The following is a 27,786-nucleotide window of genomic DNA, read 5'->3' on the forward strand; positions in this document are numbered from 1 at the left end:
CAATATCTTAAGTTTTATTCCAACCAAATCAATAACCACATTAAACATAAATAATCTTAAAACTCCAAAGAAAAGGCAGATTGTCAGATTAGATTAAAAACAATACCCATTTATGTTTTGTCTACAAGAAACGTATTTCAATATAAGACCCAGACATATCCAGAAAAGTAATTAAAAACACAAACCATGTAGCCATAATCAAAAGTAAACTGAAGTGGGCCTCCCTGGTGGCGCAACGCGCTAAGCACAGCACTATGAAGCTATCCACAGCCTCTGCAGCAAGAGTTTGATCCCCCCTGCCAGCCAGGGAGCAACCCACATGGCGCAGCAGACCTTTCCTGACTCGCCCACTGCTCCCCTTAGCAGTATATTTCAGTCAATCCACCTGTTCTGCTCCTGACTCTGTCTCTAGTGAATCCTCTCACCCCCATGCCTCTGGCCTGTACCCCAGCTCCTGTATGCACAAAATAAATAAATCTTTAAAATAAAAAAATTTTAAAAAGTAAACTGAAGTGGCTATATGTATGTATATATATCAGACAAAGTTGATTACAGAAAAAGAACATTACAGACAATAAAAAGGACATTCCATAACAATAAATGAGTTGACTCATCAACAGGACATACTAATCCTAAATGTATATGCACCTATTAATAGAATTTCAATATAATTATAAATATATGATGAAAAATTGACAGAACAGAAAAGAGAACAGGACAAATCCATAACTAGAATTGGAAATTTCAACACTCTTTTCTCAATTTATGGAACAGTTAAACAAATACATCAGTAATAATATGGAAGATTTGAATAACATTATCAACCAACTTGAGCTGAGATACTACAGTACATGCATATAATATATAATATAGATATTATAGTGTGTTTTTTTCCCTTCATATTCTGGGCCACAAAAAAAACCAAAACAAAACAAAAAACAAGTCTCAATAAACTCATAAGAACTGAAAAGATACAAAAATTCCTTGTTCACAGTGAAATAAAAAGAGAAATCAGTAATAGAAAGCTCTCAGAAAAATACACAGACTTGAGAATAAATAACACATTTCTAAATAATCCTTTGGTTGAAGTAGCATTTCTGGGAGAGACTAGAAAATGTTTTGAGGTGAATTAAATGAAATACATCAAAATTTGTGAGAGATGGTTAAAGCAGAGGAAATTTTATGAAATTAATGCCTATATTAGAAAAAAATAAAGGTCTCAAATCAATGATCTAAACATCCATCTTAAAAAACTTAAACCCAAAGTGAGCATAAAGAAGGAAATAATAAAGATGAGTGGAAATCAATGGCTTAGAAAGGAGAAAATCTTAGCGAGAGAAAAAAAAAAAAAAACAATGAAACCAAAAAGATAGTTGTTTGAAAAGATGAACGGAATGGACAACCTCTAGCCAGAGCGATTAGAAAGTAAAGACAACATAGATGATCACTATCAACTCTATGTGCATTTAAAGAAATTGAATGCATCATTAAAAATCCTAGACCGGGCGTGCAGGGGAGCTCGTTCCCGCATCGCCATTTTGCAGCAGGGACCTTTCTTGCTGGAGACTGTGTGAACCAGCAGAAGGCTCACCGAGGAGACAGAGGTTAAGCTGGGAGGCTTGCCCACACCGGGCACCTTCTAGCCTGCAGTTCCAGCCCAGAGGGGAGCAGCACCCACCACTGGGGCAGACCGGGCGTGCAGGGGAGCGCGTCGCCGGCACCGGCATTTTGCAGCAGGGACCCTTCTTGCTGGAGACTGTGTGAACCCAGCAGAAGGCTCACCGAGGAGACAGAGGTTAAGCTGGGAGGCTTGCCCACACCGGGCACCTTCTAGCCTGCAGTTCCAGCCCAGAGGGGAGCAGCACCCACCGCTGGGGCAGACCGGGCTTGCAGGGGAGCTCGTTCCCGCATCGCCATTTTGCAGCAGGGACCTTTCTTGCTGGAGACTGTGTGAACCAGCAGAAGGCTCACCAAGGAGACAGAGGTAAGCTGGGAGGCTTGCTCATACTGGGCGCCTTCTAGCCTGCAGTTCCAGCCCAGAGGGGAGCAGCACCCACCGCTGGGGCAGACCGGGCGTGCAGGGGAGCGTGTCCCTGGCACAGGCATTTTGCAGCAGGGACCTTTCTTGCTGGAGACTGTGTGAACCCAGCAGAAGGCTCACCAAGGAGACAGAGCAGGGACCTGTCTTTGCTGGAGACTTGTGAACCCAGCAGAAGTTCCCCAGAGGAGCCAGTGGTGAGCTGGGAAGGTCGCCCAAGATGCTGGCCAGTACCAGCAACACAGTGTCACAAGGAATACGGCAAATTAGAAAACAGGCAGTAGGGAGTAGAAAAACAACATGCAACCCAGCAACTCCTCAGCAAAATAGCACACCACAAAAAGAAAACCATCTACCAGACTGCAACGACAGTAACTTGGAAGAACTTCTGAGCCTTCCAGATAGAGAATTTAAAATTGCTATGATTAAAAAACTGACAGAAGTCATAAAGGAAAACAATGATAAGGGGAAAATAATTAATGACCAGAAGAATGAAATTGAGTCCCTAAAGAGGGAAGTAAAAGAAATGCAGGAGATCAAAGAATTAATGGAGATGCTAAAGAACTCTGGGAAAAGCAGTGAAAGCAGAATAGATGAAATGGAAGAACGAATAAGTACTCTTGAAGACACAGAAATAAAAAGAACTAAAACAGAAAAGGAAGGAGAAGTACGAAGGAAAAAGACCGAAGAAAGACTTCGGGAACTATCTGACTCCATGAGGAAAGGAAATATAAGAGTTATAGGAATCCCAGAAGGAGAGGAAAGAGATGTAGGAACAGAGAAAATATTCATGGATATAATTGAAGAGAACTTCCCAAACGCTAAGAAGGATCTGAAAATTGACATACAAGAAGCAAGAAGAACACCAAACTTCCATGACGAAAGGAAAAATACAGCAAGACACATAATAGTAAAGCTCCCAAGAATCCAAGACAAAGAAAAAATAATGAAACTAACAAGAGGGAAGAAACAGATAACATTCAAAGGGAAACCAATCAGATTGACATCAGACTTCTCTGAAGAAACACTACGGGCAAGGAGAGAGTGGAGGGACATAGTCAACAGACTCCAAGAAAACAGATGCCAACCAAGAATACTCTATCCCGCAAAGCTCTCCTTCCTCTTTGAAGAAAGAATATGGACCTTCCCAGACAAACAGAAACTCCGGAATTTCATTGCGACTAAACCCCCACTCCAAAAAATACTACAAGGAGTCCTAAAGCCAGAACCTCAGAGGGACGAATAACAACAAAAGAAGGCCAAAGAAAGTTATTAAAAGAATAAATAAATAAAATCAAAGGAAAGACAAACACAATGGCAAATACAGATGCTAACATATCAATACTAACTCTAAATGTAAATGGACTAAACTCTCCAATAAAAAGACACAGAGTTGCAGGCTGGATTAAGAAACAAAACCCAACCTTTTGCTGTCTCCAGGAAACACATTTAGCTGCAAAAGATAAAAATAGACTCAAAGTTAAAGGATGGAAAACAATTCTACAAGCAAATGGACCAAAAAAGAAGGCAGGAACAGCTATACTCATATCAGATAAAACAGATTTCAAACTTAAAAAGATAAAAAGAGACCCGAGTGGTCATTACATTATGATCAAGGGGATAATACTTCAAGAAGAAATAACACTCATTAACATATATTCACCAAACGAAGGAGCACCAAAATATATCAGACAACTATTGGCATCTCTGAAAACAGACATCAGAGAAAACACATACGTAGTGGGAGACTTCAACACACCACTATCAACAATGGATAGATCAACAAGACAAAAAATAAGTAAAGACACTAAAGCTCTAAAAAAGGATCTAGAGTGCTTAGGCTTAACAGACATATATAGAACACTAAACCCAAAAAAATCTGAGTATACATTTTTCTCAAGCGCACATGGATCATTCTCTAGGATCGATCATATACTGGGGCACAAGACAAACATCAACAGATACACCAAGATTGAAATCATACCAACCATCTTTTCTGACCATGAAGGCATCAAACTAGAAATAAACCATAAAGAGAAGGCAAGGTATTCTCTTACCTCGTGGAGATTGAAACCCACACTACTGGAAGTCCACTGGACTAACGAGGAGATAAAAGAAGAAATTAAAAAATTCTTTGAATTGAATGACAAGGAGGACACCAATTTCCTAAATGTATGGGATGCAGCAAAAGCAGTAATAAGAGGAAAATATATAGCAATAGATTCTCACATCAAGAAACAAGAAAGAACTCAAAGAAACAACCTAATCTCGAAACTCAAAGATCTAGAAAAAGAACAACAAAAAAGCCCCAAAACCAGTAGAAGAAAAGAAATAATAAAAACCAAAGCAGAAATAAATGAAATCGAAACTAAAAAAACAATCCAAAAGATCAATGAAACCAAGAGCTGGTTCTTCGAAAAAATAAATAAAATAGATAAACCCCTTGCCAGGCTCACAAGGGCAAAAAGGGAGAAAGCACAAATAAATAGGATAATAAATGAAAGAGGAGAAATCACAACGGACACAGCAGAAATCAAAAGAATTATTAATAACTACTATGAACAGTTATATGGAAACAAGTTTAACAATCTAGAGGAGATGGACAAATTCCTACAACTCTACAATCACCCAAAGCTAGATAAAGAAGAAATAGAACACCTAAACAGACCAATTACAATTAGCGAAATTGAAATGGTAATCAAAAACCTCCCCAAAAACAAAAGCCCAGGACCTGATGGATTTACAAATGAATTCTACCAAACATTCAGAGACGAATTGGTACCTATCCTTCACAAACTCTTCCAAAAAAATTGAGAAGGAAGGTATAATACCTAACACGTTCTATGAAGCCAACATTACACTAATACCAAAACCGAACAAGGACAACACAAAAAAAGAAAACTATAGGCCAATCTCCCTAATGAACACTGATGCAAAAATCCTCAATAAAATTTTAGCTATCAGATTCCAACAGTGTATCCATAAGGTAATTCACCACGACCAAGTAGGATTCGTTCCAGGGACACAAGGATGGTTTAACATCCGAAAATCAATCAACGTTATCCAACACATCAACAAAAAGAAATATAAAAACCATATGATAATATCAATAGATGCTGAGAAAGCTTTCGACAAAGTGCAACACCCATTCATGATAAAAGCCCTTGAAATTCTTGGGATACAAGGAACGTACCTCAACATCATAAAGGCCATCTATGACAAGCCAACAGCCAGTATCATTCTCAATGGTGAAAAGCTGAAAGCAATTCCATTAAGATCTGGAACAAGACAAGGATGTCCACTCTCACCACTGCTTTTCAATATAATACTGGAAGTCCTAGCCAGAGCAATAAGACAAGAGAAAGACATCCAAGGAATCCAAATAGGAAAAGAAGAAGTCAAACTATCACTCTTTGCAGATGATATGATAATATACATAGAGAACCCCAAAAACTCCACAGAAAAACTAATTCAACTCATCAATCAGTTCAGTAAAGTGGCAGGATACAAAATCAACACGCAAAAGTCAGTAGCCTTCCTATATACAAACAATAAATCTGAAGAAGAAGAAATCAAAAAAAACATCCCTTTTATTATTGAAACAAAAAAATCAAATATTTGGGAATAAATCTAACAAAAGAGGTAAAGGACCTATACAAAGAAAACTATAAAACACTGTTAAAAGAAATAGAAGAAGACACAAAGAAATGGAGAGACATCCCCTGCTCATGGATTGGAAGAATAAACATTATTAAAATGGCCATCCTACCAAAAGCAATATACAGATTCAATGCTATTCCAATCAAAATTTCAATGTCATTCTTCAAAGAAATAGAACAATTATTGATGAAATTCATATGGAATCACAAAAAACCCCGAATAGCCAAAGCTCTCCTGAAAAAAAAAGAAGGGAATGGAGGCATCACACTCCCAGACTTCAAACTCTACTACACAGCCATAATCATCAAAACTGCATGGTATTGGAACAAGAACAGACATACAGACCAATGGAATCGAATAGAAAATCCAGAAATAAACCCACAGATTTATGGTCAACTAATCTTTGACAAAGGAGCAAAAACTATGCATTGGAGCAAAGAAAGTTTGTTCAATAAATGGTGCTGGGAAAACTGGGTCGCTACATGCAAAAGAATGAAGCTTGACCACTACCTCACACCATATACAAAAATCAACTCAAAATGGATTAAAGAACTAGACATAAGACCTGAAACCATAAAATACATAGAAGGAAATATAGGCGAAACACTACGTGATTTGCATATCAAAGACATCTTTACAGACACATCACCCAAAGCAGTGATATTGAAGGCAAAGATAAACAGCTGGGACTACATCAAATTAAAGAGCTTCTGCACAGCAAAAGAGACAATAACAAAAACAAAGAGAAATCCCACCAACTGGGAGAACACTTTTGCACACAACACTAATGATAAAGGACTGATCACAAAAATCTGCAAAGAGCTGATGAGACTCAACAACAACAAAGAAAATAATCCAGTCAAAAAATGGACAGAAGAGCTAAAAAGAAACTTCTCTGAAGAGGAAATGCGAATGGCCAACAGGCATATGAAAAAAATGTTCAACATCACTTGCAATCAGGGAAATGCAAATCAAAACTACCATGAGATACCATCTTACACCAGTGAGAATGGCACATATTAAAAAAACTAGCAACAACAAATGTTGGCGAGGGTGTGGAGAAAAAGGAACTCTTCTGCACTGCTGGTGGGAGTGCAAACTGGTCCAACCACTATGGAGAGCTGTGTGGAGATTTCTGGACCTACTAAACATAGAGCTTCCATATGATCCAGCAATTCCACTCCTAGGTATTTACCCAAAGGACACAGAAACATCAATTCCAAAGAACACCTGCACCCCTATGTTTATAGCAGCACTGTTTAGCTAAGCTTTGGAAACAGCCCAAATGCCCCAAAATAGATGACTGGATCAAAAAGATGTGGTACATATATACCATGGAATATTACTCAGCATTCAAAAAAGATAAACACATGCAATTTGCAGCAACATGGATGACGCTGGAAGGGATCATGCTCAGTGAAATAAGCCAAAAAGAAAAAGAAAAATACCGGATGGTCTCACTCATAGCAGGGATCTAGAAAACTTAAATAAGGGACCAGGAAAATGAATAACTATAAGAAAGTGAAAATCAAAATCAACAAAAACTATGAACCAGAGACACTTTTTGGGGGGTGGGGGGCGGGAGGGGAGGGATTGGGTTCAGAATGGAGGGATTACAATTGTATGGGGAATATAAAAATAAAATTTATTAATTAAAAAAAAAATCCTTCCCACATAGAAAACTTCTAGGCTCAAATGCTTCAATAACGAGTTTCCAAACATTTAAGGGAGAGATGATACAAATTCTCCATAAAATCTTATAGAAAATAGCAGAGTAAAGGAAACTTCCCAACAATGTTTGATACCTGGTGGGAGGAGAGGTACAATTGACCTGGCAGGACAGATGGGTGTCTTCTAGCAATATCTTTTCTCCCAAATCTTAAGTGCAAACCACTTTGCTCTAGTCAACTTCAAAGCCATCAGCAGAGGGCCTCCCCAGTGGCACAGCGGTTGAGCGCTGGGTTGCAAAGCTGCCCGCGGCCTCTGCGACGCCGGTTCGATCCCCGGCTTATGCCCTGCCACCGGAGGAGTGTCCCACATGGCGTGCAGACCTCTCCTGCCGCCCGCTGCTCCCCTCAGCAGTGTACTTCGGTCCTTCTGCCTGCTCTGCTCCCTGCTCTGGCTCTGGTGAATTCTCTTACCCTCCTGCGCTTCTGACTGTACCCAGTGCATGTATAAACCAAACAAACAAACAAATAAATAAATAAATAAAACATGCCTCTATAAAAAAACAAAAGCCATCAGCAGAGAAGACTACAGAACAAAGATTACTTTTTTTGAGTAATCCATCGCCAGCTCTATTCTAAGAAGCTGAGGCTCTAAGGAGCAAATACAGGGCAGACTGGGGTCTGCACCTTGTGGTTTTGTAACAGAAAACATGCTGCAATATTTTGCATGGACTGTCTTCTTGTTGGTCTCCTAAGGGAGGAAGGGAACTCTCATTTTCAAGAGGCAACAGCAAATTGAACAGCAGTCCAAACTCATTAGTTTTAGTATTTCATCAAATCCGTAGAACAAATGTATAAATGGCATTATTTTTCCCACTTTGTAAATGAAAAAACTGATGCGGAGAGATATTAACTAACTTGCCAGAGTCACGAAAGTGGCAGAGTTGGGATTAGAATCCAGCTCTATCTGACCTCAGAGTCCATACACCTAAATGGATTTGGTCTCTGTGGTCTAAAATTGTCTCCTGGCATCAGGGTGGCAAACACATTAAGACAGAATATCCCCCCAGGAGCTGATATTGAGGTCAAAGCATTAGAACACCAGATTCATGAGCACTACCCAATTTTAAGAAACATGAGGATTGAGAGGGATCACACGAAATTATTTTTAAAGTACACATATTATTCCATTATACTCAAATATTTCATAACTTTGTATCAGTTGCCTTGAAATGTAATATTCAAGAATACAAAGGACAGGTATAATAGAGTCTGCAATATACCTGCCGCCCAAAAAAGTGCAAGACACAGCATAAGTATGTAAGTGTTACTTAGCCACCTACAGTGAGATGCAACCAACACAGGAACTCTACCTTTACTTGCTGTTTTAAGAGTCTGCATTGGGATCAAGGCAGCATGGAATCTGAATCCAAGCATCCCCCTTATTTTTAACAAGGCCACCAGCAAATCATCACATGGCAACATTGAGTTAACATTGTTTATTGGCCATTTCTCTTGGTTGGATTTTTACCAAAAGGTCAAGCAGATTTGAATTTCAAGAGACCAAAAACTTGTACCATCCTGGCAAATACACCAACCTCCTCTGGATCTGGGCCAGGACTGCATGCATTCTCTCACTGTACCATGTACACTTATCCTTGGTAATGCAGACATGGACCAAGCTCCCATCCTTCCAGGGAGCATGGATAAATCTGCTGCAATATTTTGCATGGACTGTCTTCTTGTTGGTCTCCTAAGGAAAAGACAAAGGACAGAAGCCATTCAGAAACCATTCATAGGGCCTCCCCGGTGGCACAGCGGTTGAGCACTGGGTTGCGAAGCTGCCCGCAGCCTCCGTAGCGCCAGTTCGATCCCCGGCTGCTCCCCGGCCACAGGAGGAGGGTCCTACATGGTGCGCAGACCTCTCCTGCCGCCCGCTGCTCCCCTCAGCAGTGTACTTCGGTCCTTCTGCCTGCTCTGCTCCCCGCTCTGGCTCTGGTGAATTCTCTCATCCTCCCACACTTCTGATTGTACCCAGTGCTTGTATGTATATATAAATTAAATAAATAAACCATTCATAGAAGAAATGTCTCCAGATGCCATCTTCATCTCTGCCTTATTTATACATCTCAGCACTTCCCTCTCACAGTAATATCATTCAACATTGGTTAACCAAACATGTACTGAGTCCTACTCCTATAAAGCCCTGTGCTAGATACCATGACAGGGGAGCTAGGAGCTCAGAAAGACATGTGCAACCTCATGTGTGCCCCTGAGAAGTTAAAGTTTCTAGCAGGGAGACACTGCACATACACACACACAGACACACAGAGTTAGTAAAGCAGACCACTAGATACCCAGTACCTGGTGCGGGCAGATACAGTAATGACTGGGCAATTTTTTACAATAAATAAATAAATAAATAAATAAATAAATAAATAAATAAATAAATAAAACCAGTTTGTAATGGACTGGAGGGTTATGGTGAACATCTAGAGGGAGCAGGACTTGAGACTCTCATGAAACATCTTCCCATTTCTACTCCCAGCCCTAAGCAGCCAAGAACCTCATTTCACTTCTGGCACCTTCCACGGGGACATATAGACCTGGTCCAAGGAGAGTTTCATATCACTCATCCAACTAATTTATAAATGTAACAAGCACCTCTCCATGCCAGGCACTCTTCTAGACACCAGGAATACAATCCATAAAGGAAGACCAAAGCACCTGCCTTCAGGGAGCTCACATTACAGGGGAAGTGCCAGATACAATAATGTAGCGGGTCAGATGATGACTTATGATATGGAGAAAAATTAGACGAAGGAGGAAAACAGAGACTGCAGCAGGAGGGGAAAGGATGGGGACAAGTTTCCTTTTCTAAAAGGAAAGCCTCAAAGAGGGGCTGAAACATGAGCAAAGGCCTAAAGAAACAAGGAGTGTGGCCCTGGGAAGGCCTGGGGGGAGTTTGGGGACACAGAGAACATGGCAAGGACAAAAGCCCTGAGGTGAGAGTCTGCCTAGCATATTTGATGAATTTTCAGAGGGCCAGTGTAGAGGAAATAGAGTGAGGGAAAGAATGAAATAAAGCTGGAGAAGCATGAGGAAGAGGGCCAGGCAGCAGGATCTGCAAGCCAGCTTAGCTGTGAGAAATGACCGGCTTTTGGTCGTAGGGAAAGTGAAAACAGAACCATCCAAAGGCTTTCACATGAGAAGTGGCATAATTTGGAGGATATATAATTGACATAAAGCATGAGTTTTAGGCATACAATGCCACAACCCAATATTTATATATAATGCAAAATGCTCACCTCAGAAAGTTGAGGTGACATGCATCACCACACACAGCTACAAATCTATTTTCCTTGTGATGAGAACTTTTAAGATCTATGCTCTTAGAGAAGCGACCATTTATAGTTTTAAGTTGCCTCTGTACTTTTAAAGTTTAATTTCTAAAATTGTGTTGTCTTAAAGGATCATTCTGGTTACTCTGTTGAGAATAGATTGTAGATGGTCAAGGGCAGAAGCAGGGAGGTAGGTGGTAAGGTAGGTGGCATGGACCAGAGGAAGTGGTCAGATTCAGATTCTGAATTCAAAGTATATTATGAAGACAGAACTGAAGATAGAGGACTTAATAATGAGAGGTCAGATGTGGCTATAAGAGAAGAGTCAGAAATAACTCTACGGGTTTTGGTCCAGAGGGCTAAAAACAAAAGAAAGGAATTGTAATAAATTAAAAGCAGGAAGATTATTAGGAGAGGGTCTGAAGGGGAGGATCAGGATTTAGTGTCTGATTTCTTAGGTGTGAGATGCCTTTTAGCCATTCCCACTGACATGCAAGTAGTCAGGCAGAGATCAGGGAAGGACTCAGGGTTAAAGCTTTGAATTTGGAAGCACCACCTGATATTAAAAGCTGTAGTTCTGGACAAGGTCTCACCTAAGCAATGAGTGCTGATGGAGCAGAGGTGCGAGGATTTGAGGCCCTGTGGCTTGGAGGTTGGGAACTGGTCAAAGCAGTAACAAAGAAGACTGAGAAAGACTAGCCAGTGAGTTAGGAGGAAAATCAGGACAGTGTATTTGCTGCAAGCAAAAGAATTTCAAGGAAGTGACCAACTATATCAAAGGTTAATAGTAGATCAAGTCAGAGAAAGACTAAGAAATGATCTCTGGATTTAGCAATTTAGGTACCCAGGAAAGAGTGGGGTATGGAGGAGATTGGGAGAAAGGAGGAGGCAGATGTCTTGGAGAATGAGTTGATCATAAAAGCAGAGCAGAATTGTTGGCCAGGACAAAAAGTCACCTGAAGTTAGAGGCCATGAACTTAAAGAGAAAGTAGGCATTGGATTGTGCGGTTGTCTCATTTCCCCCACTGCAGTCAACTGTACAGGTATAAGGCAGAAAGTTGGATTAACCAGGATTAGGGTTTTTCCAAATTACATTTGCAAGAATTTAAGAGAGGGGGAGAGCAGTTGAGTGTGTACTATAGGGACTAATGGGTAGAGAGGACACGAATAGGGTTGAAGGACATGATGAAATCAGTCTTAACTCTCCCAAGGCAGGCAGAGAGGAGAACCTCATCTCCATCAAATAAAAGGATGGAAGGTGAAAGATGTTCTCTCTCTCATTCTCACTGCATTCCTAGGGGAGTCACCGAAGAGTTCTTCCTACTCTCGGTCCTATCACATGCTTTTGCCACTATATCTTTGCACTCCCAAATGGGAACATGAATGCCCACTCTGACTCACAGTGTTTGCAATAATGAAAAGATGGAAGGTAACACCTGCTGGGCAGGTCCTAAGTGTTAGACATTGTGTTCAGACACATTCTTAAATTTGGTCTTTATAGATGTAGAAAGTGAGTCTCAAAAGCAGGTAGAATGATTTGCTCAACATCTCCTAATAATAACAGAAAGAATTAGCATTTATGTGTATAGACATGTCATCTCACTCCAAATTCAGTGCACTTTCCATCATACCACACTGCCTGGTACATATTAAAGGCTCAATAAATTATTGTTACAGGAATAAACGGTCAGACAAGAGTAAGGTTTTGAACATCAGGGCTAGTTTTGTGTGCACGTGGCATAAGCAACCATGACTACATGGTGATTTCAGCCTCTCCTTCCCCCAACATCAAGTTACTAGACTTTGCTTGAAATTCTCAAATTAGAAATACATTTTTGCTTTTTCTTCCTACTTAAATGATAGATACAAATGATAGAAATGATACATAGCCTGGCCTTTTGAATCATTTATTACAGTGTAAATGAATTTCCAGGATCCATATCTATAAATTGAGTTAAAAATTTAGGGACATCTGCCTAGTAAAAGTCTGGAGGAAACTTAAATAATTTGTCTACTTTAAAGCCTGCTCCTCCTTTCCTTAAACACATCACAGTTTTATGTGTACATACAGGTTCAGATATGTGGCCTTGAATCTAAAATAAAATTGCCCCTTTTTACATGAACATTTGTGAAAGAGGATAACTGTATCTTACATTTCTCAACTTTTACCATGATGGGATCTGTTAGCACAAGAAATTTGAAGTGGAATCCTCCATTAAAAACCAAGTTCTTCAGGGCCTCCCCAGTGGCGCAGCGGTTGAGCGCTGGGTTGCGAAGCTGCCCACGGCCTCCGCGGCGCCAGTTCGATCCCCGGCTTATGCCCGGCCACCGGAGGAGGGTCCCACATGGCGCGCAGACCTCTCCTGCCACACCTGCTGCTCCCCTCAGCAGTGTACTTCATCAGTCTGCCTGCTCCGCTCTGGCTCTGGTGAATTCTCTCACCCTCCCGCGCTTCTGACTGTACCCAGTGCTTGTATAAATAAATAAATAAATCTTTAAAAAAAAGTCTTAAATATTAAAACAAACAAACAAACAAACAAAAACAATTTCTTCAAACTGGTTCTGTAAAATTTCACTTAAAATTGTCAAGAAAGAGTAAGGAAAAATGAGAACGCTGTGCTGGGCCTGCGTGTACCACACTGTCCCTCGCTTGCAGTAAGCTTGTTCAAATTGACAGGATTGACATTTCTAAATATCCAGGATCTAATGCATTTTAAAGATGAAAACTTAGTTATGTGTGATTTCCTGAACTAATAACATTACTGAATAATGTCTACAAAATCAGAAAACCACTGGGGGAGGAAATGTACAAATGAGATTTTCCCTGTGCTGGACCAATTATTCTGCATCTCAGTATATAAGCCAGGAAACAAGTCATGTGTTAATTCCGCATTTTTCTAATTCAATTTTTCTATTTCCCTCCTTGTAGTTCATTGCAAACATTCAACAGTAAGAGAAAAACCACATCATGTGGCTAGTGTAGCTTCAGAAGAAATTGCAGCTGCACAAGGAGTATCAGAGACTGGGGCTTCACTTCTCTGGGGTTGTCTCGTGGATGACTGGGCATTGAGAAAGTGCCTTAAGGAATATATAAAGTGACAGTGCAATGAGGAAGACCTTGGTCTCCTTCCCCTGTCATCTGGGTTCATTACCAGTGTACCACCTCTGTTGCACACACTTTTAACTTTCACTTCACAGTGCAACAATGCCTTTACTACCTCCTGAAAGAGATTTCCTTCCATTTTACAATTTAGAATATTCACTTTATGCTAAATTTCTGTTTCATATTGTGACAGTTTTTCCCAATTCTAACCAGTCTTCTGGTTCCTGCTATACACACCTGTGTTTCTTGAAATGTGGTCCCTGGACCAGCAAGCAGCTTCAGCAGCATCTGAGGATTGCTATAAATGCAGATCCCCCCGCCCCCCGCCAATGCCCATTGACTGAAGCTTAGGAGACACTCCTCTATACATCATTATCCTGCCAGTGTGAGTCAGAAGTGGAACTCTGAGGAGCTGTGTACTTTCAGACCCATTGGCATTATAAACTACAGCATTCAAGAATTTTCATTATAAGCCCTTGTGGTACTATAACCCCTTAGAGAATCTGATTTTATATTTACAGGGAATGCACTTTATACTTACTGGTAGTCACTAGAATAAAGCATCTTAAATAATGACAATACCAAAGGACAACAGAAATGCCTGCTTTGGGCATATTTACCAGCAGTTTCTCTTTTCTATTCAATATGGGAAACAAAAGGTGTCTCATTTGCCATAATGTCAACTAATTCTGAGACTTATAATTCATAAATTCTACAAGCCCAGTACCTGGCTTAAGTTTCTTATTGTATAATTCATTTATATCCTAGGAACCATTCCCAGACTTGATCTCCGCTCCCTCAAGTACCATTTAGAGAATTGAACAATAGGAAGCAGAGGGCATCATTGTTCATGGAAACTCAAACTGTCCCCTTCCCCCCCCAACCCATGTTGTCTTTCAACCTTGGTCTTCACCTTGGCTTCTGATCTGAAGGAGGTTTTACCTACCAGGGCATCAAGGGAAAGCCACTGCCCTGCCCAGAATTTCACTTCACTTACTGCACTGGTCTGCATGGACTCGTCGTCTGGTTTGCCTTTTATATCAACAACTCCATCAGCATGGCGGAAGGAGCAGTCAGCGAGGACATCATAAAATGACAGCTTCTGGGCTTTTAAGCCATATTTCTGCAGCCACTTCTTAGAGTCCCAGGTGTCCTCCAGATTTGACTTGTTCTCAAGAGAGGTTGTGCCTTGTTCTATTTTTGGAATCACAGTTTGTCAGTCATTCACATTACACAAGCCATTCATATTTCATCCCCACTTAAAATTCACCCTATCTAACATGTTCTCTGGTAGACTGCATTCATTTCAGAAAACATGCTTGCCTAAGCAGGGCTGGCAAAGAGCTAGTTCACAAGATTGGAACACTAGATTCTGCTACTTTTCATCTCACTTCCTCCTCCACTTAAGTTGATTCCCATGCCCAAGGGGAGGTGGCTGATAGACTAAGACTATGTGTCACATAAGCAGTCAACCTGGGCTCAGAAACTTTAGGTTCAAGTTCTGGCTCCTTGCTGGGGCAAGTTGCTCAAACCTGAGTGAGTCACCCTTCTTCATCTCTCTGACTTTAGCAGAATTTTTCACCTACAGATGGAAGCTAATACAGCAGGTCCTTGAATAAATCTATTTCACTCAACCTCATTTTTTTATAACATTGATGAGAAAAAGTAAGTCCCAACCAACATTGAGCTGACAGTGTTCGAGGACCTGTTTTCCTTATATATTGCTTGACTTAAAAGTTGTGGTTTTCAAGAACCTATGGACTATGTTAAGGAGGGTTTGCTGGTCTTAGGAATATATTGAAACAATTCCATGAGAAAAGTCATGTGAAAATGCTTTGTAATAAGGGAGTGAGGGAAGTAAGGGCAGGAAACCTGTTGAAGTAGAGGTCAGTCAACTAGAGAAGGCTGGCAGGCTGCCTCCCAGGAGCTCCCCTTCTGCCTTGGTCTCTTTATCCTGATTCTGAGTCTTGACCTCAACTCTGCAGGCTTGGAAACCTCACCTGTCAACACCTGGACTTGTATCTAGGACAATTCTCCTTAGTCAGGCTCGCAGGTTAAAGTATAACCCAGAAGGGCAGTTGCCCAAACATTCCCAGCCTCAGACACTTTTTAAGTGAGATGAGATGTTATGTTACCTGAGCAGCAGCACATGTGCCATTTATCACACAAGCAGAGGCTTATGTATCTAGGTGGCTCCTATTTCTACTGCCACCTGATGGAGACCAGGTGCTCTGGGTGGACACAGAAAAGAGAGAGTAAATGTGGAACTGAGGGGAGCCATGAGTGTCTGGATGTTTGCTCTGGTCTGTGAGAGATGACTGTGTACCTCTCCACTCCACTCCATACTCAGTTACCACTGTGCTGCCCACATAGGTAGGGTAGAACTGGCCATGCCGAGAGAATTAATAGAATCTGGAAATCAGCAGATGTTACAAATTAGGGTTTTTTTTATTCCAGATAGTAGATCACTAAGTATTTATCTGCATGCCACTGGAAGGAAGGCAGAAAGGGTGTGGAGCTTTTAACTCAGTGGAACCTAGATTTTAATTTAATGGGACTAGGTAAACCAGGAAGGGGTGCTGGGCAGACAGGAGTTTTTTTTTTTTAATAACACAAACTCTTCCATATAAAATCTATAGAGTTTATTTCCATTTAGATCAGTAATTCTCAACCCCGCACACTGGAACCCTCTGTTGAATTTTTAAAAATACTGACGCTAAAGCCAACCAATTTGATTCTGTTTCAAATGGTCTGGTTACTGGGATGGTTCAAAGCTCCCCAGGATATTCTACTGTGCAGCCAAGCTTTGCAATAGAGTAAGCTAGAAAGGGCTTCTAAATTACGATTTGGTGATCCCATCAATTATGCATCTACCAGGTGCAAATTCAAGTTAAATTATACTTTTAATAGATAGGTAGCATTCATTATTAAAGAAACAAAAGTATTACCCACATTTATCCATGACTATATTTAAGAAAATACACTTTATGGCCTCCCCGGTGGCGCAGTGGTTGAGCGCTGGGTTGCAAAGCTGCCTGCAACCTCTGCGGCACCAGTTCCATCCCCGGCTGCCAGGCGAGGGTCCCACATGGCTCGCAGACCTCTCCTGCCATCCGCTGCTCCCCTCAGCAGTGTACTTCGTCAGTCTGCCTGCTCTGCTCTCCCCTCTGGCTCTGGTGAATTCTCTCACCCTCCCGCACTTCTGACTGTACCCAGTGCTTGTACAAATAAATAAATAAATCTTTAAAAAAAATACACTTTAGAGTCAATTGTTTCTCAATAATACATAAAGGATCTGTCCACTAATTCTACATGTGAATCATGTCCTCAAATTTTCATAGAACAGCTTTTAAAAACTGGCACTCCGAAATTTAACAGAGCTGGAAATTTCTCAAAAAAGCTTGATTTTGGCTTTTGAACTTTAAACCAATCTCTCATCAAAACCCCCTCTGGGCACCATCACCAATATCAGCAGTTGGTTGCTATGTGATTCACAAAGTGTCTTCTCACCCTGTATGAGAGCTCAAATCAAAGGTTTCCCAGAGCTTTGATCTGAGGCTTTTCTGCATACTCTCTTGCATCACAGGGAAACAGAAAAAGGAGAATGGAAGTTTTTTGTTTTGTTTTGTTTTGTCAGTGGAATCAAGTCTCCTTGGAGAAACCCTCTTGATGGACTTTTTTTCTCAGTCATCGTTAATTACATTCTAAGTCTTTGTCTCCTCTTTAGTCTTACATTATTTTCCTCCCTTCTTTCTGATTAAAGATGCAGTAGGAAATAAAATTTTCATTCAATTATTTCCATAGTAACACACACCACCACATCTTTCTGCTGTTTTGGGTTGCCTTCTTTTGAAAAGACAAGAGTCCTTTATCAACTATAAATTCAAACCTACCATGAAAGAACTTCCTAAAAACATATTAAACCAATTTTAGCAAGAGATTTTAAAGAGCCAGAGATGAACTTTTGACTCCTTCCAGCTTCACCCAGGACCAGAGGGTGCAGTTAATCTTAGGTAGGGCAGGATTTGGTCTCCCAATTACAATCTGAAAAGGGGGTTGGGAAGAAGACCCCAAGGCAACTTGAACTTCCACAAAGAGGAGGTAGCCAAGCATTCAAAAACAGAGAGCCTATGTGCCCCAAAGCTGAAGAAAGAAGAGAAAGGGGGGATTTTTTCATTTTAATTGCTAATAATACCAATTAGTGACTGAGTCTCATTTTTCATTGGGGGGGCCCGTGGTGGGGGTAAGGGCATCATCTGTTCATTAGAGTTACTAACTAAGGGGTCCTTTCTACTCCCCTGCAGTTATCTTAATTAAATGTGTTACATAAATTCTTACCTACAGAGCCTAGAATAACCTTCAGTTATAGAGTTGTGAGTTTGCAGCTCATCCTGATCACACTGGTTTCTTATTTCATATGACAGATTGCTAAAGATTTTCTCTCATGACAGGAGAAGCACATGGCACATCACATTCATTGACTGGTCCTCTGTGTCCTGCTTATCAATCTAAGAACATACTTTAATCAATAAGATCTACTGGCCAATGCTTTTGAAGTATTACCACTATAGCAGGACCAGAGCAAAAAAAAAACAAGTTGAGAAATTTATCAGTGCCCATCTCTCCTCTCAGGTGCAATTTGCCACAGGCTCACAGTTACCAAGGATTTATCACCATCATAATAACTGTCCTGCCCCGTGGCAACGTTAATCTTAACTGTCAACTTAGCTTAGCCAGATATTTGGTCAAACATTTTTCTAGATGTTTCTGTGAAGGTATTTTTTAGGTGGGATTAACATTTAAATTAGTAGATTTTGAGTAAAGTACATTATCCCCTATATTATAAATCTACCTCACCCATTAAGTTGAAGCCTTTCATAGAAAAAAAGAACTGATATCCCCCCGCACCCCCCCAAGAAAGAGGGAATTCTGAAAACAGACTGCCTTTAAATCTGAACTGTAACAACTCTTCCCTCCAGTCTACCAGCCTGTCTTGCCCATTTTAGGCTTGTTAACTCCACAATCGGGGGTACTGTTGGTGGGGGGGGGGGAAGGATGTCCTAAAAAAAATGTCCTAAAGCTAATTCCATACAGGCTTTGTGGACTCCACCCCCACCCCAGGCCAAAGCCAAAGACACTGGGAACTCCAAATCCCATCACCACCAAAGGGAAGGTGGCTGGGACCTGAGGGTGGGGTTAAGCAGCCAAGTTGGTATAAAGGCAGACACTTGGGCTTTGGGACCCCCCATTTTGGCTTTCCGCCAGCTCGCAGCGTCCGGCCAGCTCTGAGAGTGCCTTTGGGTTTCCAGGTCGGCGGATCGGGTAGGACGCATTAAAGACTTTATTTCCCTATTTTCTCCCTGAGTTGTACATTTTCCTTATTTCCTTTTCCCTTGTAAATAAACCTTATATTAACCTTTTGTGTGTGTCTGTAGTGGAGTATTAATAAGTCCCTTTTAAGCATGCGGGTGAGGACCCACAGCCAGGAACCCGTTCAATATCGGGGCTGTCCTATAACAGTACCAGTTCCTTCAATCTGAATGTATACACACACCCCCCTTCATACTGGTTCTGTTTCTCTGAAGAACCCTGTATAATATGCTCATCCTCCTCCTCCACTGAAAGTTGTTGGGCACTTCATTCCTGCCACACTAGATCTGTGTGCCTTTAAAGAGAACCATCAGCTAATAAACTCTGGCACCCTAGATGGGGAACCAGCCTCAGAGAGCATGATGTTCAATGCTCCCCTAACTGTGTTCCACAAACGCAACTTGCATTGCATGTTGATGACTGTTACAGAATGAGGAGAATGAGGGTTCGTTAGCAGAAAGTTTGGGGGCTTGAAAATAAAGTTTCAACAGGTTCTTTATTGCAGGACTGGCTAAGCCTTTGTTACAGGAACTGGCACAGGCATATGAGCAGAGGCATAAAAAGTCTTTCCTAATGTTATTTAGCTTCAGACTCTTTTTGCATAGGACATTTTGGGGGATTTATATTTTACAGTTACTTTCTTAGTGGCTGGCTTGAGAGTTACAACTAACATCTCATCACAATCTAGTTTGTATTAATATCAAATTAATTTTAATAGAATACAAAACTCTATACCTAATATAGCTCCAACTCCTTCCTCCCCCTTGTGCTGCTATTCTCATATAAATTATATCTTTATACATTAAATGCCACAGATTTATAAATGCTGCTTTATTCAGTTATATTTTAAATCAGATAAAGAATTATAAATAAAATCTTCATTTATACTGCCTTTTACATTAACCAAAGTAGTTATCTTTATTGATGTTGTTTACTTCCTCATGTGGACTAAAGTTACTCTCTAGTATTCTTTCATTCCATACTGAAGTACTTCCTTTAGTACTTCTTATTGGGCAGGTTTGGTAGCAAGGGAATTTTTCAGTGAAAGTCAACTGATTGGTGGAAACATGACGTACTATTTGTATGCAGATGTTTTGCTGTTTGTGTTTTTCTTCTAGAAAAATGCAGAACTCATTACTTATAAAAAAGATTCATGTCTGAGTCAAAATCCTGGTTCTCTCTACACTCTCACTTGCTGTTTATTAATTAGTCCTGTCAATATTTTTGACTATAAAGAAAGCTTTAAAGACATAAAAGCTTCCTGGGAAAATGTCAGTTCTGGGAAGAATATTATTTTCTTCTTTGACTTGCTTCCAGTGTAAACACTTTGACAAGCATGCCATTTGCTTCTGGTTGCATAAGAAACCAGCTGTGCCCTGCCCCAGATCTTATCTGGCAATTCTCTTTGAATAAAAGGGGAAGATATTTTTGGGAAGGTAAATATGTGTAAGTGCTCTTATATTAGTTTGTTCTTTCAAATTGCAAGTCATCATGTTGTTAAAACTATCTTCATCTCAGGGCCTCCCCGGTGGCGCAGCGGTTGAACGCTGGGTTGCGAAGCTGCCCGCGGCCTCAGCAGCGCCAGTTCGATCCCCGGCTGCTCCGGCCACTGGAGGAGGGCCCACATGGCGTGCGGACCTCTCCTGCCGCCCGCTGCTCCCCTCAGCAGTGTACTTCGGTCCTTCTGCCTGCTCTGCTCCCCGCTCTGGCTCTGGTGAATTCTCTCACCCTCCCGCGCTTCTGACTGTACCCAGTGCATGTATAAACAAAACGAACAAACAAACAAACAAATAAATAAATAAATAAAATAAAAACATGCCACTATAAAAAGTCTATTAAAAAAAAACTATCTTCATCTCATATACTGATTGGACAGCTATCACTGATAACAAAATAAACTCACATGATAAAGTTGTCACTATAGATATCAAAATCCAAAGAACCTGGAGTCAATGATTTCCATTTGAGACGTCCATATTTGTCTTGATACCAAGAGTGTTTGCTTCACCCCAACAGTGTAACACAGCATCTGAGTTCAGACCTTCAGCATCAGCTGTCTCCCTTACTTATCTGTTGAACCTCTCCAGGGTGTTTTGGCTTTAATAGGTCCAAACAAAATTCACCTTCTTTCCCCCCAAACCTGGTTCTTCTTTACCATTTCCTCAGCACTATACCCACTTAGAAGCTTAGCTTTAACAACTATATCTTCCTCACCCCAGAGCCTACCCAACTTTAGTATCTGACTTCTTTATCAGATCTACACACTTATCACCCTCTTTACATGTTACCACCCAAACACAAAATGTCACCTCTTTGTGTGTTAACATCTCAATATTCTTTCTTCATCTTCACTTGAACCTTCCCTTCCACTCTATTCCTGCCCTTTAACCAAAGTGGCTTATTTTGCAAACACAAATCTGATTCACCACTCCCATGCTAAAAATCTTTCAGGGTTCCCTACTGGTCTAAAACTAAGGACTGGGCCTCCCTGGTGGCGCAAGGGGTTAAGCGTCAGCACTATGAAGCAATCCGCAACTACTGCAGAATGAATTCGATCCCTGGCCAGGAAGGTGACCCACACGGTGCAGCAGACCTCTCCTGTCTTGCCTGATGCTCCTCTCAGCAGTGTACTTCAGTCAGTCCATTTGTTTTGCTTCCCACTCTGTCTCTGGTGAATCCTCTCACCATCCCCCTGCTCACACCTCTGGCCTACACCCCAGTTCTTGTATGCATAAATAAATCTTTTACAAAAAAAAAATTAAAACTAAGGACTGACATCTCATATCTTGGTCTCCAAACTCAGCCTGATCTAGTGTTGCTTACCTTTTCAGATTCATCATGGGCTAATTACTAAGCTAAATTCTTGTATGCAAGCCTATATACTTTATCACTACACAGACTGCAGAGAAATCTGGCTGGTTATTGAATACAATACCCAAAAATGAGCATTGTCCTGTTCTCCATTTAAAAAAAAAAAAAAAAACACCACTCAAAAGTCCTGTAGAGCTCCTTGTGCAAGTACCTACTGAGTGGAAATGAGCCTCTAACCCCTACTTTTCTTTTGACCTTGGTTTTCATATTTTGAAACAACCGAATATTTGGAGTTTGATTTTGGCATGACTACACAACATGATTGGACTAATTACCTGTCGTGGGTCATAAAATGACTGTGAAGGTTATACCAAATGAGGAGTTCCTGAAATGTTTTCAGTTGCAGAATCATTTGAAAAGAGTAAAGTCTCCCTAACTTGGGACAAATTCTTTAATGTTTTGTGAGAAGCCACCTCTCTGCTTGAAGGTCAGACCTGGCCCCCACACAGGGAATAATCAGACCTGTCCACACCATATCTGAACAGCTCAGTGCCTCAGAAGGCACTCATGTCTTCCTCTTTTATAATAGTTATAATAGCTATATATAATAGTTATAATAATAGCTATTAATAATACCTTAATAGCTGTATTAAGGTATAATTGACATACAGTAAACTGAACATACGCAAAATGTACAAACTGAACCATTCTGACATATGTATGGTTAGGATACATCTATGATCTTGTTGTGTGTTTTCTCTTGGATCTATCCTTAGTTCTCTTCTTTTTCCCAACTTTTGGATTGAATAATTCTTATTCCATTTTATCTCCATTGTTAGTTTGTCTCGTTAGTTTATTTATTTTTTTTAAAGATTTATTTATTTATTCATACAAGCACTGGGTACAGTCAGAAGCGCGGGAGGGTGAGAGAATTCACCAGAGCCAGAGCGGAGAGCAGACCAGGCAGACTGACGAAGTACACTGCTGAGGGGAGCAGCGGGCGGCAGGAGAGGTCTGTGCGCCATGTGGGACCCTCGCCCAGCGGCCTGGGATCGAACTGGTGCTGCTTAGGCTGCACACAGCTTCGCAGCCCAGCGCTCAACCGCTGCGCCACCAGGGGAGGCCCTTGTCTCATTAGTTTAATGGTTATTTTAGGCTTATATTACACATCTTCAAATTATAGTGGTCTCACCTCACACAAAGTATAAGAATCTCCCAACCACATACTTCCATTTCTTCCCTCTAAGCTTTTTATTTTTTGGTTGTGCTTTGGGGAAAAAAAAAAAAAAACTGTGGTAAAATATATACAACCTAATTTTCCATTTTAACCACCCTTAGGCATGCAGTTCTGTGGTATTAAGCATATTTACATTGTTGGGCAACCATCACCACCATACATCTCCAGAGATTTTTCAGTATCCCAAACAGAAACTCCTCATTAAATAGTAACACTCATTTCCCAAACCCCTTAGTTCCTAGTAGCCACTATTCTATATTCTGTTTTTATAAATTTATGGCAGGGTACTCCAGGTACCTCAGATAAGTGGAATCAAAAAATATTTGTCATTTTTGTCTCATTTGTCTTATTTCACTTAGCATAATGTCTTCAAGGTTTATCCATGTTGTAGCATACATCAGAATTTCATTCCTTTTAGTGAGGTAACATGGTTTACAGCACTGTATACATTCAAATGTATAGGCTCACACCCCTTCAGATATATGTTACCACACCACACCCACTATCAGGGCACCCATAATTTTCCACCAGAGTCTACTGGGCCCCTCTACACTAAAGCTCCCCATGCTCCTGCTCACCCTCTTGTAGACTCTATTCTACACTCAGATTCCCAGGGCCTGTTATTTGCTTGGTTTTGCCTGACCCTTTGATTTGTTTCCATATATTTTACATATAAGTGAAATCATCCAGTATGTCTTTCTCCTTCAGATTTATTTCCCTTAGCACAGTCCCCTCCAGCTCCTCTTCTGATGCCATCTTTGATCACCTTCAACTAGAAAATTCTTGTACACTAAAACTTCCAGGATTGCTGTGAGAATAAGATGAAATAACATCTATGAAAGGACTTCTATCTAAAATGGCAATTTCTTTCTTTTTTAAGGCAGAATAAAATTTCATTGTATGGATATACCACATTTTGTTTATCCTATCACCTATTATAGACATTTAGGTTGGTTTCTTCTTTGGAAATTATGAATTGTGATGCTCTTCCTTTCCTGTTTTTTATGATAGTGTCACAGATTTTACTTACGCATATGTTATAGGCCCCACAGTATATTGTTATTATTTTAAAGATTTATTTTTAAAGCTATCTAAGTACAAAAATGTCATATATTTTCAATGTAGTTATTGCTAATGTACCTTATTCCTTTGTGTAGATCCACTTTCCATCTAAAGTCATTCTGCTTGAAGCTTGACCACTACCTCACACCATACACAAAAATCAACTCAAAATGGATTAAAGATCTAGACATAAGACCTGAAACCATAAAATACATAGAAGGAAATATAGGCGAAACACTACGTGATTTGCACATCAAAGACATCTTTACAGACACATCACCCAAAGCAGTGATATTGAAGGCAAAGATAAACAGCTGGGACTACATCAAATTAAAGAGCTTCTGCACAGCAAAAGAGACAATAACAAAAACAAAGAGAAATCCCACCAACTGGGAGAACACTTTTGCACACAACACTAATGATAAAGGACTGATCACAAAAATCTGCAAAGAGCTGATGAGACTCAACAACAACAAAGAAAATAATCCAGTCAAAAAATGGACAGAAGAGCTAAAAAGAAACTTCTCTGAAGAGGAAATGCGAATGGCCAACAGGCATATGAAAAAAATGTTCAACATCACTTGCAATCAGGGAAATGCAAATCAAAACTACCATGAGATACCATCTTACACCAGTGAGAATGGCACATATTAAAAAAACTAGCAACAACAAATGTTGGCGAGGGTGTGGAGAAAAAGGAACTCTTCTGCACTGCTGGTGGGAGTGCAAACTGGTCCAACCACTATGGAGAGCTGTGTGGAGATTTCTGGACCTACTAAACATAGAGCTTCCATATGATCCAGCAATTCCACTCCTAGGTATTTACCCAAAGGACACAGAAACATCAATTCCAAAGAACACCTGCACCCCTATGTTTATAGCAGCACTGTTTAGCTAAGCTTTGGAAACAGCCCAAATGCCCCAAAATAGATGACTGGATCAAAAAGATGTGGTACATATGTACCATGGAATATTACTCAGCATTCAAAAAAGATAAGCACATGCAATTTGCAGCAACATGGATGGCGCTAGAAGGGATCATGCTCAGCGAAATAAGCCAAAAAGAAAAAGAAAAATACCGGATGGTCTCACTCATAGCAGGAATCTAGAAAACTTAAATAAGGGACCAGGAAAATGAATAACTATAAGAAAGTGAAAATCAAAATCAACAAAAAACTATGAACCAGAGACACTTTTTGGGGGTGGGGGGCGGGAGGGGAGGGATTGGGGTCAGAATGGGGGGGTTGCAATTGTATGGGGAATATAAAAATAAAATTTATTATTTTAAAAAAGAATAACAATAAGAAAGAAAATATCAAAATCAAATAAATAAATAAATAAATAAAGTCATTCTGCTGCTGCCTGAAGGATTTCCTCTAACATTTGCTGCAGTGCAGAAGTGCTGATAATAAATTATTTGGTTTTGTATGTCTGAAAATGTTTTCCTTTTACCTTTGTTTTTGAATGACAGTTTCACAAAATAGGGAAGAGAGAACATTTAAGGTCTTAAAACAATTTTTATAAAGCTATAATGCCATTGTTTCTTCACTTAAAATAGAAAACCTGCTGTCAAACTTATCTTTGTTCCTTTGTACATAAATCCTTTTCTCCCCCTCTGGTTGCTTATAAGATTTCCTCTGTATTGCTGGTTTTAAGCAAATTGATTATGATGTTCCTTTGTATAATTTCTCTCTTTTTCTTGTACATGGCATTCACTGAATTTCTTGGATCCCTGGGTTATGGTTTCTATCAAATTTGAAAGATTTTACCTCTTTTTTCTTTTTTTCTACTCATAGGACAATTAATTTATTACAAAGAATGTTAAAGGATAGAAATCAACAGCCAGATGAAGGTTTCTACTCTCATAGAGCTTGTGGTCTTTAAAGCAGCATTGTAAAAAGGCTTGGTTCCTCCAAACCACTCCAAGCTGGAAACTCTTATGGAAAATTTTCTAGCTTTATTTTTATATATATACTTATGTCTGCCCTTCTTTCCTCTCCCTGGGAATTTCATGTAATAATTGGCCAGTAAAAGTTGTCCCACAGTTCACCCATGCTCCTTATTTTATTGTCATTTGTTATTTTTTCCCATGTGTCTCATTTTCAAGTTTCTCTTGCTATAAGTTCACTAATCTATTTTCCTGCAATGTCTAATTTGCCAATGACCCCATTTAGCATGCTTTCATCCAAGATATTTTCTTCCCTAAAAGTTTTCATGTCTAAAAAGTCAATATGTATCTTTATAAAATATCTCCCTGTCTCTATTTAATTTTCAGAATGTATGGAATACAGTTTTAATAACTGTCTGGATATCCTTTCCCATGAATTTTAATGACTGTGTCAGTAGTTCCCAGTCAGTTTTATTAATTGATTATTAAAGGGAATATTTCTTGCTTCTTTTCAAATCTAGTAATCTTTGTTTGTATTCCAATCATTGTGAACTTTGCCTTGTTGAATACTGAATGCCTTTGTATTCTTAAAAATCTTAACCTCTGTTCTGAGATGCAGTTAAGTTACCTATGGAGTTCATTCCTTGTTTTGATAGCTTAGGAGGTCCCAGAATTCAGTTTAAGATTAGTCATTTCCCATTCTTAAGGCAAGCCCTTCTCAAGTAGCCTACCCAGTACCCCACAAGTTATACATTTTTCCTGTTGGGCTGGTGAGTATAGTCACTGTTCTTGGCCATGGTGAGCTCCAAATCCTCTCCTTCTAGTTCCTTCCCATGGAAATTTCCCAGCCTCAGGTGCTTTTCCCACATGCATGCACTGAATCAATTTGAGTTGAATTCTCAATGGGACTCTGTGTAGATTTCCAGAGTTTTCTTTCACCTCTCTCCTCTAGAACTTTGTCCTAGGGATTTTAGATGTTCTTGGTCTCCCTGGGATCAGTTATGTCTCCCAAACTCAGAAAGCTTTCTGTTTTCCTTCTCCCTGCATGTACTCTCAATGCAGTAAGCTGGGATAATCACATGTTCACATTATTTTCTCTGTATCTCAGGTGTCACTGGCCTTCATTGCCAGACATGTGGTGGCTTTAAACACCATTATTGAATATATATTTTTGTTAGTTTTTTCCCAAAGAATTCCCAGGTCCTACTCTTGTTAATTAAAAGAGGCATCAGGCTGATGCATCATCTGTGCCAGAACTGTGCCCTGGCTTTATGGTTATAGGTAAGAGCTGATCCTAGAACAAGTGCAGCCAGCTCGGGGCAGGGGGAAGAGAGGGGGTGCCTGCAGTGTGGGGGGGGGCATGTGGAAGTTGTTAAGCTCAGGAAGGAAGTATTTGTTGAATTCACATGCAATGGCAGCCTACCTGATCTCCTCCAACATGATCATTCCCCTTTCCAGATGGCTACCCTGTCTCCTCAGGCCTGCAGGCCTTGGGCAGCCTAATTTGGTAAGTGGCTGCTGCCTTCACATGAAGCAGATGCAGAGTCTTATTCTGATTCAGCTTTTGTTTCAGCAACTCTGGCTTGTGGGTGGCACTAGGAAAGGATTG

The 27,786-nt window shown here is 40.3% G+C and overlaps 1 protein-coding gene across 1 annotated transcript in view; it reads right to left on the reverse strand.

Annotated features, from left to right (window-relative positions):
- Nucleotides 1-27,786, reverse strand: part of VWA3B (von Willebrand factor A domain containing 3B) — a gene marked incomplete at both ends in the record, with an annotated part of 150,230 nt that overhangs the window by 75,374 nt on the left and 47,070 nt on the right. The window contains 2 exons of the mRNA XM_084235717.1: nt 8,964-9,118; nt 14,807-15,003. Of these exons, the coding sequence (XP_084091843.1) occupies nt 8,964-9,118; nt 14,807-15,003 (352 nt within the window). The remainder of the gene's footprint in view (nt 1-8,963; nt 9,119-14,806; nt 15,004-27,786) is intronic.

The sequence above is a fragment of the Talpa europaea genome, assembly GCF_964194135.1.
Source record: "Talpa europaea genome assembly, chromosome: 6".
Lineage (NCBI taxonomy): Eukaryota > Metazoa > Chordata > Mammalia > Eulipotyphla > Talpidae > Talpa > Talpa europaea.